The sequence below is a fragment of the Miniopterus schreibersii genome (genome assembly GCF_964146895.1).
Source record: "Miniopterus schreibersii genome assembly, chromosome: 3".
Lineage (NCBI taxonomy): Eukaryota > Metazoa > Chordata > Mammalia > Chiroptera > Miniopteridae > Miniopterus > Miniopterus schreibersii.
Window position 1 is genome coordinate 96,437,393 of NC_138103.1, and position 19,207 is coordinate 96,456,599.

At 40.5% G+C, this 19,207-nt stretch overlaps 1 protein-coding gene across 5 annotated transcripts in view; it reads right to left on the reverse strand.

The window, feature by feature from the left end:
• CPLANE1 (ciliogenesis and planar polarity effector complex subunit 1) overlaps positions 1-19,207 on the reverse strand; it is a 73,161-nt gene that overhangs the window by 4,650 nt on the left and 49,304 nt on the right. For 3 of the 5 annotated variants that reach the window (XM_081133020.1, XM_081133021.1, XM_081133018.1), the window contains 12 exons: positions 18,374-18,483; positions 17,865-18,045; positions 17,502-17,654; positions 15,879-16,147; positions 14,091-14,178; positions 9,358-9,531; positions 8,142-8,172; positions 7,555-7,686; positions 4,657-4,822; positions 2,817-2,875; positions 2,198-2,365; positions 619-737 (listed from right to left, as the gene is read on the reverse strand). In XM_081133020.1, the coding sequence (XP_080989146.1) occupies positions 619-737; positions 2,198-2,365; positions 2,817-2,875; positions 4,657-4,822; positions 7,555-7,686; positions 8,142-8,172; positions 9,358-9,531; positions 14,091-14,178; positions 15,879-16,147; positions 17,502-17,654; positions 17,865-18,045; positions 18,374-18,483 (1,650 nt within the window). The remainder of the gene's footprint in view (positions 1-618; positions 738-2,197; positions 2,366-2,816; positions 2,876-4,656; positions 4,823-7,554; positions 7,687-8,141; positions 8,173-9,357; positions 9,532-14,090; positions 14,179-15,878; positions 16,148-17,501; positions 17,655-17,864; positions 18,046-18,373; positions 18,484-19,207) is intronic. The other 2 variants (XM_081133022.1, XM_081133019.1) reach the window with 1 other exon arrangement.

Genomic DNA, 19,207 nt, shown 5'->3' on the forward strand with positions numbered 1-19,207 from the left:
GTCTTTAAATGTGGAAAGGGCAATCAAAGGGTAAAAACACGGTATTATTTCAGTCCGAGCCTCTTAAATTCCTCTTGGTTTATATCCATCCTGAAATCTACCAGAACTTTTTTTTGTCAATTACAGTTGACACCCAACATTATTTTATATTGGTTTCAGGTAAACAGATAGTGGTTAGACATTTATATAATTTACAAAGTGATTCCCCCCAATAGGTCTAGTACCCACCTGACACCATACAATATTAACTATATTCCCTATGCTGTAGTTTACATCTCTGCAAAACTTGATTTGTAAAAATCAAGTTCTTTAGCAAAACAAACAAAAGAAACAGATTCTCAAATAAGTCGTATTTAATTTACTGACCATTCAAATTCTATTACAAAAAGGTCATTTGTTTAAAAAAATTCCTAGGGTCTTATTTCAAAGCAAGAACAAAATCCCAGTACAGCCAAGTTTTATCAATCAATGTCTTGCATTGCATTCTGCTGAAATGAGAATTGCTTTCCACTAAGATTTACAGCTTTTACTAATGAAAATACAACTTTGGAGACAAGAAAGAATAGGTTCAAGTTACACAAGATACAAAAGCATTTATACAGAAGCCTTAAGTCTTACCATGTGGCCAAGGTGAGCCTTGCAGTTGCCCAAAAGGTTTCCCTTTGGGGATGGAACTTGGTTTGGATATATATCTGACTTTTCCAGGTCGATTTACTGGAAAGCTGTGTCGAGTCTCTCTAGAGTAGAAATTACATTATTATTATAATATTCCTAGAATCTCATATCAGTGATAAAACTGTGTTCCAAAAGGCCCAGATTCTACCTCAGATGAATATTCACTTACTCTGCACCTCACTGACATATTTAATGTGTAATAGCTCTCAACAAGTTATTCTTTATATTTCATATTTCAAACTTCATATCTTTCAAAGAAACTATTGTTGTTCTCTATCCATTTCAAATTCTCTATGTATCGCCCTGGCCAGTGTGGCTCAATTGGTTGGGGTGTTGTCCCATAAACCAAAAGGTGGCAGGTTCAATTCCCGGCCAGGACACATACCCAGGTTATAGGTTCAATCCCTGGTTGGGGTGCATGTGGGATGCAACCAATCAATGTTTCTCTCTCTCTCTAAAATCATTAAAAAAAAAAAATTCTATATGTATTTTGCAGTTACCTGTGTATTTAAGACCCCTCTTTATTCTAGAAAAGATTCAAGGGGCATCTGTTATTTTGAGTACATTCCAAATTACACACAGTAGTGATCTGACTGCATCTAGGTTTGCGTTGGGTACATTTCCTCTAGCCTCTTAAATTATGTGATTATGTTTATAATCTTATTTATTTTGTCAAAAGGTAGTAATTTTTAACAACACTGTAATGCTAATTGTTTACCTTATAAATCACCAACAAGTATAATTTTTTTTTTTTTAATTCTCACCCAAGGATATTTTTTCCATTGCTTTTCAGAGAGAGTGGAAGGGGGAGAGAGAGAGAGAAACATTGATGGGAGAGATACTCATCGATTGGTTGCCTCCTGACCGGAGCCAGGGATGGAGCCTGCAACTGAGGTGTGTGCCCTTGACCGGAACTGAACCCAAGACCCTTCAGTCCATGGACCAACACTCTAACCACTGTGCCAAACCGGCTGGGGCCAACAAGTATAATTTCATGTTTGTTTGCCATGTGTAAGAAACTACACCTGGGTACTTTTCTTTAGCATCCTGTTTAATTCCTGCCTAATGAACTCATATCCAAACCCACTGTAGGCCATTATTGTAAGAAGAAATATGTAACAGTATCTACAGCTCAGTCAGCAACAACGAGGCGGGTAGGAAGAGATGGCACAGGAAGAAGGGGCAAGCTGGTGGGACTGTTTCTGCAAGAGTGGAGCCAAGTGGAGAGCAGTTAAGAGGCAAATATTAACAAAACGACAGGAAAAAGGACTGAGTGGATGTCAAAACTGCATTAGGCAAGCTGAAGGCTTTATATCTTACTAGATGTTTAATGCCATTATCTTTCTCCTTAATAATTCTACGAATTTATAAAGACCTCATAATTAGGGTCCTTTTTGCCTTCACTTTATCATAATTCTGAGCAGGGTAGATGCAAATACAGTAAACTTGGGTCACAAAAGCGCTACATTTCTTATCACACCTGACATTACCTTGCCAGGTGATGTAACAGACCTTATCTCACCTTCTTGGAGAGAGGGAGCGCTGCAGTCTGGAAGTGTGAGCAGTTCTGGGTTTGTCAGGCGATGGTTTCCGTGCAGCGGCTGGTAGCTGTACAGACTCAGACAATAGTTCATTCATCAGACTGTATGCTTGTGAGATCCGACGACTGTAGTGGTCAGAGAGTAGCAATCTTTAGAGAAAGAATTAAACAACATTTAATAAGAGTCACTTTCAGTTCATATTTCTGGAAGGAACACAGTGTTCCAAGACCACCGAGTGTGTTTTTTTCAATGCTTTTCAAATGCACTTCGAATGTAATATCGAAGTCCATATGTCCAAAGACCATTAGGCAGTATTATTAAAGGTGCCTGTAGCTATGGCCTTTGGGTAGTTTCAAAATATACACATATCTGGGTTGGGAGAGGGAGGGCAATAGCAGAAATAAAAGTCATAAAAACTGAATGGAGTAAGTAATATTTGAAAGCAAATTCCTAAGTAGGCTAGTGAAGTCTAGTTCTTCTCCTTGCAGCTACCTCCCGCAAGTGACAAAAGGGCCTACTGTGGAAACCGGAATTCCTTAGGCACTTTCTACACCTCCGGTGAGCAAGCGCGAGAATGCTCAGGGTACAGCTACCACCCACCTGTCTTTTTCGTGCTTCATCTTCTGTCTCAGCCTGATTTCCCGTGAAGTCATGTAAAACTGCACAAGAAGTATCCAGTTAGCTCATTACTGTACAGTACAAATAACTAAACCATATGACCCATGGAAAACATGAAAATTCCACTAGTTGATTTTAACTGGAGGTTAAAATATAATTTTGTTATTTAAGAGATAGTGCAAAATACTCTTATATTTGCTGAAACTTCTGACCCCTGTGCAAAACATGAAAACTAAAAGCATCGTGTAATTAAGTAAAATCCAGTTTAATAAATGGGATGCAAAATCTATTTCAGTAGCTAAATTAATATATTTTCTAAAAAGGAGAGAACCTTATCAGCTGCATTTAAAAGGGAAAATAAGAACATTTTAAGGATGGAGACAGCTATGCTTCATACTCTCTCTTGTGATTAATCTCACCAGGAGCTTGGCTGATAGAGCAGAAATGAGCCAGATTTTTAAAACCGTTCTTTTGATGTTTCAAAATGTTTACCAGAGACTTACTGAAGTGAGTTCATTGTGATTTTTAAACTCTTCAAAACTTGTGCACCATGAAGCAAAATAGCAAACAGTCAGCCATAGGCATCTTATTCTAGAACATTCAGAGTTACTGTCAAGTTGCTAATGAGGTTAAGTTTTTTTACACAGATTGTGGGCATACTTTCTCAAGATCCTATATAGTAGCAGTCAGTAACAAATGATGAGCTTTTAATTACATTAACACCTCACTAATCCCATACCTTTACCCAAATACAAGCTAAAAATAAAAAAATGAGGACTGTGATCTTGAAGGACATGTCACCAAATTTATACACCAAGCAGTCCCAATGCCGGAAGAGTTAATTGATTCTGAATTTGAACACAACTCTAACCCTCTTGGTATTTGCTTGGCTGACAGGGAGGGTGATGTCAGATGCCCCCATGGGATGGAGCAACACACACATACACATGTGCAATTGAAGATTCTGGTCATGTACCTCAGCAGCCTGAAGGTCATCACCATGCCCCTAGAGCTACTGACAAAATATGTTGACATCACATGCTCTCTCCAGACACAGGTAAGTAAATTCCACACTTTAAACAACAGTTCACCTACTTTTGCACCATCTGGTGATTAAATGTGACAATCTTATCTGGGAAGTTCACTTATAGAATGTGTTCCCCTACTGATGCTGGGGGAAAAAAAAGAAGTACTATTTTATTTTATTTCAGATTAGAAAGTAAAAGGTAAACTGTAATAGAAGTGTAATCTAAATGGGATTTTCATAGTACTGTGATTACTAAGGGAACATTGCTCTGTTCCATCTTTAGAAGAAATACTTCTGACCTAGCCACGGTAATGTCCAGTCAGCTCAGTAAATAGATGTTGACAGTGTGAAGGGCAGCTGGCACACACACACAGTGCCACTGTTCTGCTGGCACATGACTGGACCATACTTTTTTAAAAATTTTGGTCAGTAATGTATGGATAGAAAATTGATTTTTTAAATGGCTTTCTCACACACACAGATGTTCAGCTGCCACTGACTCTGAAAATTAAGGGAACAACTCCAGCTGTCACCCAACCACGCACATTCTTCATTTGTTTAAAATGCTAGCGCCATAGTTAGCCTGGGGGAGAAAAAAACACTTAAGGTAGTTCAATGGGACATGGTTTATACAATACCCTTACTTCCGTTAAGGTAACTTCTTAAGTAAAATGCTGACTTTTCTACCTGTCAAATAAATGCATCCAAATTATGTTATTCCTCTTCTTGAACTTTGCTAGGGAAAAACCACACACATTCTGTGATAATCCCGTTACCCCGGCACTGCAGACTCACTGGATTGCTCCTGGGGCAGAAAGGGTCGTGCTCCTGCCCCCTCTTCTCCGCCAGCTGACGTAAGTACTCTGCCATCCTTTCTTTTTGTTTCCTTTTCATCCAGACTTGGATCTCTCTTCTCTCCTTTGCAGTCCTTCCAGGACGTCTGTCAGAAGAATGCTGAATCCTGAGAAATTTAACAGGCAGGGTATCACTTGATTTGAAATTTGTGGAGACAAGTATCACAACTAAATACTGTTTATTTGGAAAGATTTTGTCCCATCTCAAAAAGTAGAATACACTTATGATCCCTCGTCAGCTTGCTCCAACCTGTCCCCTGAAATCCACTGGAAATGATCTCAGGAAGGTTACCAGGGGCCTCTCCAGTCTATCCCACTGGACTTCTCTGGAAGAACTGATACAATTTGGCTTTTCCTTTCTGCTTTAAACTCTCTTACCTGGGTCTTTTTCTAAGAAGTCTACATAGCATCTTACATTGGCCCCTTTCTTCTGTGCTCACCACCCTCACCACTAATGTCTTTAAAGGTTCTACTTTGGACTTTATCTATAATCTACTTCTGGATTATCTCAGTCATTTCCAAAACGTGGACGACAGAGATAGCTCTGGTCCGCTGCCCTCTGGATCCAGCCCCCTGTTCCTGCTGTGCCACACTTCTAGCAGCCGCCCAAGCTAATGAGAGACACGGGGTGCCTCAGATGGGTCACTCTGGCTTAATGTCTCCCCCCTGACCCAGGTGAAACTTTCTTAGACCTGCACTAGACCCTGAGATTCTGCCTGCCCCATCCTCTTACCTTCCCTGTGTCACAGGCGGGGTCAGTGCTGCCTGTGGTCTGACGCCTCTCCTGCTGGCGGTATCCCCCATGTGCATTTCTCCCAGTAAATCTCATGCACATCTAGTCCCATCCTGGCTTCTGCTTCTCAGAGGGTCAGAACTCACTCAAGTAGCAGAGAGAGTGGTCCAAGAAAACAGTGGTGTGAGGTGGGGATCTAGGGCAGACTCATCACCAGGGTGCAGAGGGCAGCACCCTAAGTGGAAGGTGGGTCACAGACGCGAACCATGTACTTCACACTGAACACAGCTTTCCTCCTGGGAGTCTGGGCTCGATGTGTCCCAGGCAGAGCATGCCTACTGCCCGGCCCCCGGTGAACACTCCAGGCACTGGGTCTCTAGACAAGCCTCCCTGGGACACAGCAGTTCACACCCGCTGTCATAAGCTGTTGCTGGAGGAATTAAGTGTCTCCACTGGGAGGAATCTTGGAAGCTTGTGCCTGGTTTCCCCTGGAATTTACTCCATGTATCTACTCCCTTTGCTTAGTTTCCTTTTGCTGTAATGAGTTAAAGAGTCGTGTGTATGACCAGCGGAGTTCCCAGAGTCCTCCCAGCAAATCACTGAATCTGGGCTGATCCTGGGGACCCTTTACCCAGGGTCAGATCCACACCAGTGCTGACGTCTGGCAGCCTGTCCCCACCTCCTACAGCTCCTCCCCTCACAGGTGTTTCCCCACATAAGTCTCTTGCTCATCTTATTCAGGCATCTGCTTCTGGGAGGACTAAGTACCAATGAACATTACTAACTGAATATTCTCCCGGCATCTTATATCTAAAACTACATTTTCTGTCTTGCTAAAGAAATCACCATCAACTCTGTTACCCAGGCAGAGGGTCATTCCCACTTCCTCCTGACGTCTCCAAGTTTACTCAAGCTTGGTATCCTATGCTGTCCATTCTGAGCTATCTCACGCCGAGACTACTAAGGCAGGCTGCTAACTGGCTCCCGTTTCTAGTTTAAAGCCCTTTGCTGACCCCCCTTCCCCACTGCTTGCAGATAGGGTAACTCAGAGTGCCTCTGGTCCCCAGTAGCAATCAACACACCCTCTCTCCTTCCAATGCAGAAACTCCAGTCACATCTAACCCTTACCTCCACTGACCATCACACCTTTGCATATTGTATTCTTGCTGCCTATAAGATCCTTTCTTCTAGTGACAAGCAACATGAATTCCTAGTGATCCTTAGTGAATGACTCTCTTCCCTACCCGAAGCCCCCAGGGCACACTACTGTAATCTGATCTTACATCATACTCTTTTTTATAGTTCTGTCTCCATTCAAGAGTAGAAACTATATTATCATTCCAATTTTTGACACTTAATACAATTTATAACATGATCATTAACTTAAAAAAACAACTGAAGGTCACTAAACGGAAGTTAGGGTTTACATGATCTTGATATGAGGTCATACTATAGCAGATAATTCCACTAATAAATAGAAATTAGCAGGTTTTTTATACACTATTTCCTGGTAATTAATAGCCTTGTAAGTTCGACGATAACACACTGCATGTCCATTGAGGTAGTAAGTGGAATTGAACTAGGAAATACGGAAGGACGGCTGCTGTCCATAATGTTGACTGTCTTCCACAAACAAGCCAAAGGGTGTATGGACTGCAGGGGAGCTCTGGGAGGAGTGCCAGCCTTTATTCTCTCAGGAACCAGTTCTTGGCCCAGAAAAGGTTGCAAGGGAAAACATTTTAACCTAATGTTCTAAGGAAAGACTACTTAAAATGAATTCCAAGGCTTAATATTTAGAATAAGGTACTATGAACTAAATCATTAATTACCTCTAAGAAAAAATAGGATTAAATTTATATTTTACTCAGAATATAATGAGACTTTGGGAAAACTCACACAATACAGGTGTGCCCTGTAAGTGAAATAAACTAGTCTATGTTCTGGGGAGGGGAAGGAATGATAAACACCACAAAATGTATTTATGGAAAAAAAAATCTATTATAAGCTTTGAATTTGTTTCATAAAATAATTAAAATATGGCCAATTTTGAATATTCTTGAACTATAAACATTTTAAATGGTTAAAAGTTAATGATTTAATGCTTACCTGGAGATAGCCCTAGCCTGTTGTTCTGTTAGGCCCAGCTCCTCACTGGAAACTCCATCTTTTGTGATAAGGTCATCAATGATGTCTGCAATATCAGTCAGCCCTGTCACCTGGAGTGGATCTGCTGAGACGCTTCATTTGCAAATGCAATTTGAGAAATGTAAGTCAGTATCTACAACTTGTATTACAGTGAGCAAAACGAACATATAAAACTTTGCCCTCCAAGATCATAGTAACCCTCAGTGGAAAAACTTGATCATCAATAATTGGTTATTTTGTATGTGCTTTTAAAAAAGCAACATAAGGCGCAGGAGACAACTTCTACCTGTCCTGCCTGAAATTTAATACATATGCAGTAAAAGAAAATGTAGCCTATGGTGTCCTTACTGCCTGTGCTAACATAGTGAGGGATGTAACAGTTCTCAGTTTCTTAACACCCTGTTCCCAGTGGGAATTTATTATATTTCTTTAATCCACGAAAAAATGTAGCACAGACATTCACATATACATGAACAGCCCAATTTCCAGAATGCATAATTTATACCCAACTTTAAGTAAAATTGTGAATTAATTCTTAAGATATTTACCTCTCAAATAACTCATCACTGTTATTCACACCTTAAAAAAAGAAACATTATTAATAAAAATTTCAGCTCAGTTATTTTTCTACTTTTAGTTATTAACCTGACTTAGAAATGATATGAGCAGAAATTAAAATACTTTAAAGCTCCACACTGGCTTAAAGGTCTGTGTGTGTAGCATATGTATCCCCCTGAATATGCTCTCTGGTGGTAAATATTGTCCACACTTTAAGATTACTAGTTTTGTATGCATCATACTCTGAATAACACACTTTAGCAGGCACACTTTCTTTTCTTAGTACAGTTTAGAATACTGGAGTGCAATTTATTAAAACAATCACAAAAAACAAAAACCTATGAGACCTAAAAGTGGTACATTTGGGAAAATATCTAATTTAAATCCAAGAAGCCTTTACTAAGAGAAAAAATTACAGATTTAACGACAGCTTCTTTATAGCCTTTCTTTTATCTAAATGACAGCAATACCATTTAAAAACAGCATTTTCTACTGCTCACATTACTTAATAATGGTAATAAAATACTAAACACTCGGTAAAATCATCATTAATGACCATCAATAACTAGGGCAAAAAAACCATTTCAAACCCACTGTCAATGGTTCAACCACTGCATTTAGTATGATTTTATTCATGTGCCAAATCTACTTGTTAGGACTAAAGACCAGCATTTAATTGCCAGCTCCAAATGAAATGGAGTGAAAGTAGCATGAAGTTTTCTAAGTCTCAATATCCTTAACTGTAAAATGTGGACATTAATGATGCCGACCTCACTGTCAGGTTTGCAGGCGGCCATGCATGTGAAACAGCCTGTCTGGCCCATGGCAGAGGCTCCGTAAATCACAGCTATTATTTTGTTTTCAAATTAAACTGCAAGTTCTCATAATGGGCAGTGTTTGAATTTCTCAGTTTTTGTAAAGATAAAATATTGTAGTAATTCCAGTTGTATATTTAACAGTAATAAGCTACAGAGATACAATGCTTGCCTGCTGTGTATCCTAGGAAGATAACATAGTCTTTATGTGAATGGTGCAGTTTTTTAACTCCCTTCCCCCCAAATTTGTAAGTATTGCAAAGTGGCTTCACAAATCCTTCATAACTACATTCCCAATAAATACTACTCAGTAACAAGAACATACAGTTACAGAACATCTTTTAGTATATTGGAAAATAAGGGTGTAAGTGAAAAAAGTGGAGACCAGTACCAAGGAAACTTGTATTCCGGTCACTGGAGAGGCTGAGGGCCGAACTGACAGAAGGGAACACATAGGTTTTCGGAGAATGAGCTTCTGTTTCTGAAAGTTCAGCTTTGAAAGTCTGCTCTTTGTCACTTTGGTCTTCCTTATTCATATGAGTCAGGAAGGGCACTAATCCAGAGCCTGTGTTACAATTGAAGAGAACGGTAGAGGGAAGACCCACAGGGAAAAGATGTAACACGTAGCGGACACTTCCACATGGCAACAGATATGTCAGAAGTTTGCAACATATTCTGATAGCTTTCTACTGTATACTGAAATAATTTAACATGACATTTAAAATTGACATTTTCCAATAGTAAAAAAGAAAAAAACTACTAAATTTATCACCAACTTCAGAAAACATGGTAGACTGGGCTAAAGTGGACAGGCGCCTGCCTGACTGTTATAAAAACACAGAAGAAATGCTAAATTTAAAAAAATTGATTAATACAGAACAAAACCCTGTAAATAAAAAGATCCCCTGGTGCCAGAAAAGGAAAGGAGTTGCAAAGCTGTGTTATAAATGAACAGTGATGTGGGGCAGAGTCAACAGAGGATAGGAGGTGTGGCTTCTGCAGACTGCAAGGAGGGAACCGAGCCACTTCACGTGGCCTAGAGCGTTGAAGGTCAGCTCTGTCCTTAAAATGGGGATAAGAAAACCCTGCCCTGGAGAAGCAGCAAAGAAGTTTTCTATCTGCCTGGATAGTGGACGAAAGAAAAAGAAAAGTCAACTCTGAGGAATCAAAACCCCTGTGTTGCCACAAGTAGGTGTGGAATCTGAATTTATAGCACAGCAACTCCAACCCAAGAACTGTACACAAAACCTATCTTAGCCGAGCCGGTGTGGCTCGGTGGCTGAGCATCGACCCATGCACCAAGGGGTCACCGGTTCAATCCCCGGTTGAGGGCATGCAGGAGGCAGCTGATGAATATAGATGTTTCTCCCTTTCCCTTCCTCTCTCTAAAAATCAATAAAAAACATTTAAAAAAACCCGTCCTAACATTTTCTACCTCACCACTCTAAAGACAAGCATACACAACTCAGCAGAACCCCCTAAAGATGGTAAGTGACAGGTCACACGAAGAAAGACAGCATGGAAGAGAAGAGTCAGTGTGCAGAATGGAAAACCGAGAACATGCGTGCATGAAATAAAGCAATCTTAGAGGGCATAAAAAACGACTAGTCATTAAATAGATTAAAAAGGCACAGAAACCACTATAAAAGAACAGGACAGTATACCCAAAGGACAGAGAGATTTGAAAAGGAAGCAGAACTTCTAGACGCCAATAACGTAGTCGCCAAGATTAACGTCCTACAGCAGAGATGGCAGAAGAGAGGACAGCAGACTAGGGGACCTGAGGGAATCACCGAGGAGAGCCCTGAGAGAGAGAGAGGTGGGAATTACGAAGTGGCTACGAGACGGAGTAGAGGGAGAAGGTCCGACGGACCTCTAAACAGGTGTTTCAGAAAACAGAACAGAAAGAATGCGGAGGAACCAACACTCCAAAAAGTACCAGCTGAAAAATTCTCAGTGTTAAACCTGCAAATTAAAGAATCCTTCCTACTCCCTTAGAGAATAAAGAAAAAGAAATATACACCTAGAAACACTATCAAAAATGCAAAATAAGTAAAAAACAAACTTTTAAAAAGCTTTTAAAAAAAATCAGAGCTAAAAGAACAGCAAAAAGACAGCAGACAGGTCGTATAAACTCCGCAATTAGAAATGTTAGTAGTAATGGACTAGTATGTTTAAAAAGCTGAGGACAGTAAGCTTCAGCACAGGATACTGCCCTCTCTGTGCGCCGTCTCGGGAGGGTGGTAAAATGAAAGCTGTTTTCAAAGTCTGGGAGAATCTACCACTGAGAGGCTCGACCGAGAACGCGTGAGGAGGAAGAGGGAGCAGTGCCGGGACCGCGCCCACCGCACACGCACCAACTGCTCATAGTGAACCACCAGGCCCGCCGCGGGCAGGGCGGGCGCTCAGGCGCGGGGCCTGTGTTCTGGTTTTGCACATTTGCATTACTTGAATCGTAATTTTTTGAAAAAGAAGCAACTGAAGATAAAGAAATGGCAAACATGCTGATAAATTCAAGTAAATATTGACTTAAAGGTGGAAGTAAAACAAAACCGTCAGACGCGGGAGGGGCAGGTCAGTGTTCACAGCTGACACTGTCGGGGAGGTCAACACATTCACCTTGAATTTTAAATCAACTGAGTGTTGGGAATTCAAGAATAATCACTAAGAGATTAAAATATAATGTATAATTGCAGGGAGGAGAGAACATACAGGAAATTCAACCCAGCAGGAGAAGGAGCGCGCAGTCAACAGGAAGCCAGGGTAAGGCTGCAGCGACCAGCAGAGAACGGCGGCAGGAGCGGCCCACAGCGCGGGAACCACCAGGGAGCAGCAGCAGCCACGTAGGAGCAAGCTGTCGGAGTGCTCACAGCTGCAAACCTGCTTCTCCCGCCCTGTGTTGATCACAACTAATGGAAACTGATTACACTCGGTGATTAAAACACAAGTTGTCTATTTTAAAAAATGAAGTCTAGTGATACGCTGAACACAGCCACAAGATAATCCCTCCGTTTCAAATTAAAGGGATGTCTTACTTACAGAAAATACAGGGACAAAGGAACATCACAGAATAACATCACAGAAACTCAGTTAACAAAACCAGGCTCTGAAAGACACTTGAGCACAAACATCCATGTTTCTTCAACAAGTAAACTGCAAGGGGGAAAAGAGGGATGGAGGAAGGCAGAAGTCAAAGGAGACTCACACGCCATCAACCAGTTGCCATAAATATATCTTACTTGGATTCCAACTAGAACAAAAAAACTATTTTTGAAAATGAGACAACTGGCGACTTTCGAACCCTGATTAAATATAATGTGCTGTCTGGGATTTGCTTTGAAATAACCCAAGAAACGGGAAGAGTGGGTGGGTAAAGGCATGAAACAGGACTGGCCATGAGTTGATAACTGTTAAAGCTGGTGGTTGGGTACATGAATGTTAATTATACTATTCTGTCTTCTGTTGAAATAGGTTTGACATTTTCCGTAAGTTTTTAAAAAACAAAAAGGAAGCAAAAAAGATATACCAGGTAGAGGAAAGCAGAAATGGAAATGTTAATATTAGACAAAATTGACTTTGAATCTAAAAGCATTATTAGGGATACAGTGTCATTACTTAATGATAAAAGGAACAAACTTCAACAAAAAATGTAATCATGAATACTATTCATTTTATAACACAGCCTCAACTACATAAAGCAACATTTAACAGAATTACAAAGAGAAATAAACACTTCCACAATCACTGTGGGCAAATTCTTTGCACCCTTCTGAGAAATAAATAGCTCAAGACGACCAAACAAATTCAGGAATACAGAGAACCTGTGTGTGCGTGCGTGTCTACACACACAGCTGACCTTTGAACAGCAACGGGGTATAGAGACACCAGCCCCCACACAGTAAAAAAATTCATGTATAACTTCTGACTTCCCAGACCTTAGCTGTCCCTCGGTATCTGTGGGGATTGGTTCCAGGACCCCTCCTCCCCGCAGATAACAAAATCTGCAGTCGCTCAAGTCCGCGTACACTGGCGTGGATAATGCCTGCGGTCAGCCCCTGCATCTGCGCACTCTCCACTGTGCATCAAAAACAGTACAAGTATTTATTGAAAAAATCCGCATATAGGTGGACCCACACAGTTCAAACCTGTGTTGTTTAAGGGTTAGCTGTATATTTACACCTATAGATATATCCTACATAAACCAACAAAAAATGCTTATTCTTTTCAAATAAACATAGAACATTTACAAAAGCTGACTATATATACTAGGCCACAAAGGACATTTTAATAAGTATCTAAGAACTGATATCATACTCCTCATAATACAATAAAATTGGGAATAAATTACAAAAATGCAGCTCAAACTTCATAATATTTAGAAGCTAAAAAACCATTTTATGAGCTAAGAAGAAATTGTAATACAAATTACAAGCTACTCAGACCTGAGCAATACCAAAAGATGCTATACATCAACACCCTGCCTGGGTCCTCGCAGGAATATGCTCAACCTCAAATGCATGTATTAAAAAAAGAAAGAGGTTAGGAGAAAACAAGGCCCTAACACAGAAAAAATGATAAAGCTAAGAATAGAAATTTATGAAAAAGAACATTAACAGTAGAGAGAACACCGAAGCCTGGCTTTTTGAACACATTAAATGGCTGACAAGACTGAATGAGAGAGTGTAGATATAAACAACTATAGATGCAGCATAAATTTTAAAAATAACTACCCTAATTTCTTCCTTTCAATAAGAAATGCAGAAACTTAACATTTCACTATTTTCCAGCCATTCAACCAGAACCCCAAATTCCAGCTCGGCTGATGGACACAAACAGCAACCCCAGCGCCAAGCTCTGTGATTCCCCAGCAGCGTGTGGCTGGGGGTGCAGGCACGAGAACTGAGACCCAGCCCCCATGGCCCAGCTCTGGTACAAAAGCTCAGACAAAAAGTGGCCTGATGTGGGAGCCACTCACATCATCACACAAATAATCCCAGTCTAAAAACTGGGAGCTGATGGCGCCAGAGCCACATGAAAACCATCTATATTTCTGACATTCCCAAAGGCAATGCTTATTCTTCCCAAGCAAGGCTTCATCCCCCCAACCCCCGGCTCCCCACCAACCTTCTTTGGAAAGGGTAATGGTTTTTGAAGCCAGTGTTTTTTCAGATTCAGGGCCATTAGACAATTCAGTGTGATGCACGGATTGCACCTGTAGAGAAACACACCACAAAACAACTTATAAATTTTATAGTGTGGTAATTTCAAAATATCATAAACAATTTTATGTAGGTTTTAAGTTAAACCTTTGCATTAATATAACAAAGGAAATAAATGGGAATTTTTACTTATTTGTAGCTTAACTGATTTAACCTTGTAAGAGGCTCAGGAAAAGAGCACCATCTAATTTTAGACAGGGAGCAATGTTGACTACCATCTAGACAAAACCTTTTAATGATGAGAGGACAAGGCCCAGAGACATTCAGTGACTTTCTCAGAGGCAGAACATGGACTTGAACCCAGGTCCTCAAGGCTCCTAGTTGGTGATTGTTCACTGTGCACCTCCGCCTCCTCCAGGCCTACAAGCTGCTGTCTTTACTAAAAGGGGCAAGTCTGAATCTTAGCATTTATGTGCGCTTTATAATAAGATGAGAACATCTTAAACCAATAAGTCAAACCTTTCATTTAAATCAATATTACTTTCCTTGAAAGTACTTGGTATTATTACCTAATAGTATACTATCTTACCTCATATAGTTTTTTCAGTGTAGTTGCACATATGGTTAATCTTAACTATTTAACATGTGTTAAATATTTGGATTAAAGAAACACTGTAGCCCTAGCCAGTTTGGCTTAGTGGTTAGAGCGTCAGCCACAGAATGAAGGGTCCTGGGTTTAGTTCCGGCCAAGGGCATGGACCTTGGTTGCAGGCTCACTCCCGGGCCCTGGTTGGGACGCATGCGGGAAGCAACCAATAGATATGTCTCTCTCACATTGATGTTTCTCTCTTTCTACCCTTCCACCATCTCTTAAAAGCAATGGAAAAAAGTATCCTCAGATGAGGTTAAAAAAAAAAAAAGAAACACTGTAAACCTAATAAATACATCTTTAAAATGTCAACATGCTGGAACCTGGAATACTTGCTAGGTATGGTGGATGATGGCATTCTTACCCTGCAAAACAATCTGCATTTCCCAATATAGGCTTCAACACATAAATATTTTCACTATTCTTTAATCTTTATTTTATATAAATTTCACTTCCTAAAAAAAGAACATAAATTAATGTTTGAGACTTCTTTTTAGTTGTCCAACTACCATATATACCAATATACATAAATATTAATCTTTGTATTACAAATATTTTTTAAAGATACAGAAACCTTCTAAGGAATACTAACCCATCATATAAAATACTTAAAAGAAACTAAGAATTCCAAATAGAAGGACAACAATAATTATAAAGTTATAAAAATCTTGCTGAAGAAAATGATAATTAGGAACAGGGTTTGTTTCGAACCACATTCCAGTTTTAAAATTCAGGTATTTCTTTTCCTGGTAGAGGCATAAATTCACTTCTTACAAGCTTAATGCGGTAGTTCTCAATGGGAGGCAGTTTTGCCCCCAGAGGACATTTGGCAATGTCTGGAGACATTCTATTACCACAGTTGAGGGAAGCTGACAGCTAGTGAGTAGAGACCAGGGATGCTACCAAACAGCCTACAATGCATGGACAGCCTCCCGCGATACAGTCATCCGGCCCAAGCGTCAGAATGCTGAGGTTGAGAGACCCTAGAAACTAAAGAAACTAAGCTTCCCACTCTTCTGAAAAATCAAATGTTTATAAAATTATATCACACTACAAATCTGATAACTAGGTAATAAACAAGAATACTAAATAAAATCAGCCTACCTTGCCACAGTGCTGGGGCTCCATTCCGTGCCTGGGGAAGTCCTGCTCGATGTGGTCAGCAATGTGCTGTATCGCCAGCAGCTGTGCGTCGATTTTCTGCAGCTGAGAGGTGAGGTGCTGCAGTCGGCAGGCTGCAGGGCTGGGCGCTGCGCATGGAGCAGAGACAGCCTGCAGCAGCTCCTGCAGCAGGCAATCCCGCAGCCCATCCCTTTCTGCAGCATCTGGCTGTGAGCTCTGTTCTTTGAATTGAAAATCTGGCTTCGGCATGTCTGAATATTAATGAGGGCAATAAAAGAACTGATTATAATTCAGGGAGAGGTAAATGCTGATGACCTAATTTTTTGGAAGATCTCAATTTAAGTCAACATAATGTTCCTTTCCAAATCAGTTTTAGCTGTATACTTAGAAATACCCTTTTAGCTTCCTGACTTCTGAGATTTGTCTCTGTCCTGAGATAAGAATAGAAAACTGTGTTACTGTGACCACAAGCCTCCCCCTATAGGGCGGTCTGAGCGTTACTTTTCTCCTCTGCTACAAAACTATACTTCACCAAAAAGCAACTTTAATATCTGTATGACTTTAAATCTTTACTTGAAAACCAACGATGCCACACAGTGAAAGCTAGACCCAATGCTGGCCATTACTGACTCTACAGGGGATCTCAGGCAAACATTAAACCTCCCAAGACCAGTATCAAAGCCAGTGACTGTCACACTCTTAAACTCAATTGATTCTTGTCCCAAATTTGAAATACTTCCTTAAATGTGTTCTTCTGGCTTCTGGGTCTCCCCGGCCCTCTACCTTTCTTCCTCCTTAGACATCGTCATGGTCGTCTCTTCTGCCACCTGCTCCTTTCCCCATCCCTTCCTGGGTGCCAGTCTCAGCTCACCTTTCTTCTCCCGATGCCTGCTCCCTCCGAGTGCCGTCCCTGAGGCACAGGAGACTCTCGAGTTTATTCTCAGACTTTCTGAGCTCCAGCCCTTAAACCCACCTGTCCTGGACATTTCATCTCGGTCATCCCAGAAGCACATTAAACTGAACTCATCACTCTGACCTCCAACCTCCTAACAGCTGTGGAGCCCAGAAGAGGCTCTGGGTCTCTGCTGACTGTGCATATTCAATTCAGCTAATCATTCACATGATGTAATAACTAGGTTTTGAAGAAATCATCTTCTTAATCTTGTAAATATTTTATAATAATGCACCCTGATTTATGACTATAAAACTCAGTATTTTACTAATAAAGTGCTATTGGCTACCACACTTGTGCATTTCTGAGATAGCACATACAATTTTGTGTCTATGCTATCCCAGAATTTCCCATCCTTTTAAATATTAAATATGAGACTTCCTTTTTAACACAAAAACCTTATGAAGTCCCACAGGGTATTGATTGCTAACCTCATTAATCAAGAAAAGACATATGCACAAGTAGACCTGCAGTCTCCTTGTAAAATATCCATGGTTCCTGAGCTTGGAACCATTTACCCGTCTGTCCCCATTCTCAGCTGGGGAAAAGCTGCCTTCTGGTTTATTTCGCAATGACCAAGTTTCAGTGCTTGTTTCTAATAGAGCAGTAATCCAGGGAAGGGGAGAGTCATGCCATGTGTCTAGGGCACTCACCTCTGTCCTGCTCTTTGTCTGATGATGGAGGTGAAGGGATATCAGGCTCCTTCATGTCTGCAATGCCTGCTCTCCAGCTTCCTCCATCCAGACAGGAGGGAGATGATACTTCTGCAGGTTTAAGAAGAAAGTCTACCACAGAGCCGGCAGATTCTATCATGAATACGAAAGGCATACAAAGATTGATCCTAAACTTCTAAACGAGGCACTCAGAAGATTAACAGATCGTTCTAAATGGGAATATAAACATCCAAAAGTACAGTGGGGTTTCAGGGGAGCTAGGAGATGTAAGTAGGGTTAGCAATGCTATATTAAAAATGTTTCAAATTAAAATGTATTTAAAAAGTAGGCAAAAATTATTACCTTGACTCTTAAAACTGCACAGGGGAACAGCACTAGTAACTGAAGCTGCCATGTAATGTAACTCTGCAGAAGACGGGACTTCTACCTGCTGTCTGACATTGTCACCTGAAGGCTCTCTGACAGGTAATTCCTGTAGGTCATCAGCTTCGATGTCAATCACATTTATGTAAGTGTGTCCCACCTGAGCAGAAACATGACATCAGAGGGTTACATTCTTTTACTCTATGTGACCACTCTGCCCACCTCCGCCCCATAAAAAGGTCTACTGAAGGCAAGAAGAGCTCACATGAGCCTGCTTTAGGGAAAGCTGCAGCAAGTACATGTTATAATCTTAGTTTACAATATTTTGGGGCATAATATTTAAACCTTAATTTTTTTACTTTTTGCTGGAAAGGTCAAGTATTTGTAGCCTCATTTCATTCATTCGGCTGCATACTGAGGGCCATAGTAGGCTTTAGCACAAAGCTGTCACTAAAACCTCCCAATAAGACCCAAACCCAACCTCATACCATGTCAGAGGCTGGAGGTGGCGAAGGCCTCTCTGCCCTTCTGGTGGGAAGCCTGAGATTCAGATGCACATCTGGAGCCACTGCCTGAGGGACAGCCAAAGGTTCACATTCTGAAAATAAAAAAAAAGGAAAATAGGGAATATAAAAAAAAATCTGTAAGTAGCTCTAAGTTATTAACTTTGTAAGAACAAGTTGGCAATGAATAGCGTAACATGTATTTGCTGAAAATCTAAGTAGAAGTTTCACAGGTACCACTTACTCCAGAGTAATTCTTAACCGAATGGAGACTGACTACTGCTTTTCTCACACAAATGATTCACATGAATAAAAGTCAGTCATGTCAAGAAAAGGCTGTGTTCCCTATTTCCCAGTTCAGACCATATTAAGTCATGTTTGTTTATTTAGGAGAATTTCAATAAAATCAGATTTTGGGAAATTAACCAGTCACAAATTTATTTCAACATTGCTTATCTGTTTATTTTATTTATTTTTTAAATATATCTTTATTGATTTGAGAGAGAGGGAAGGAGAGGGAGAGATAGAAACATCAATGATGAGAGAGTCATTGATTGGCTGCCTCCTGCACGCCCCCGACTAGGGATCGAGTCCGCAACCCGGGCATGTGCCCTGACCAGGAATCGAATGCTCAACCACTGAGCCACGCCCAGCCGGGCCTTATCTGTTTAATAGCTTTACTGAGATATAATTCACATCCTTTAAAAGGGTACAATTCAATGGTTTTTGGTAAACTCACAGAGTCCATAGCTGAATTTTACCACTAAAATAGTTAACATCTAAATTTCATAAAACTCATTAGCTTCTTATTCAAAAGTA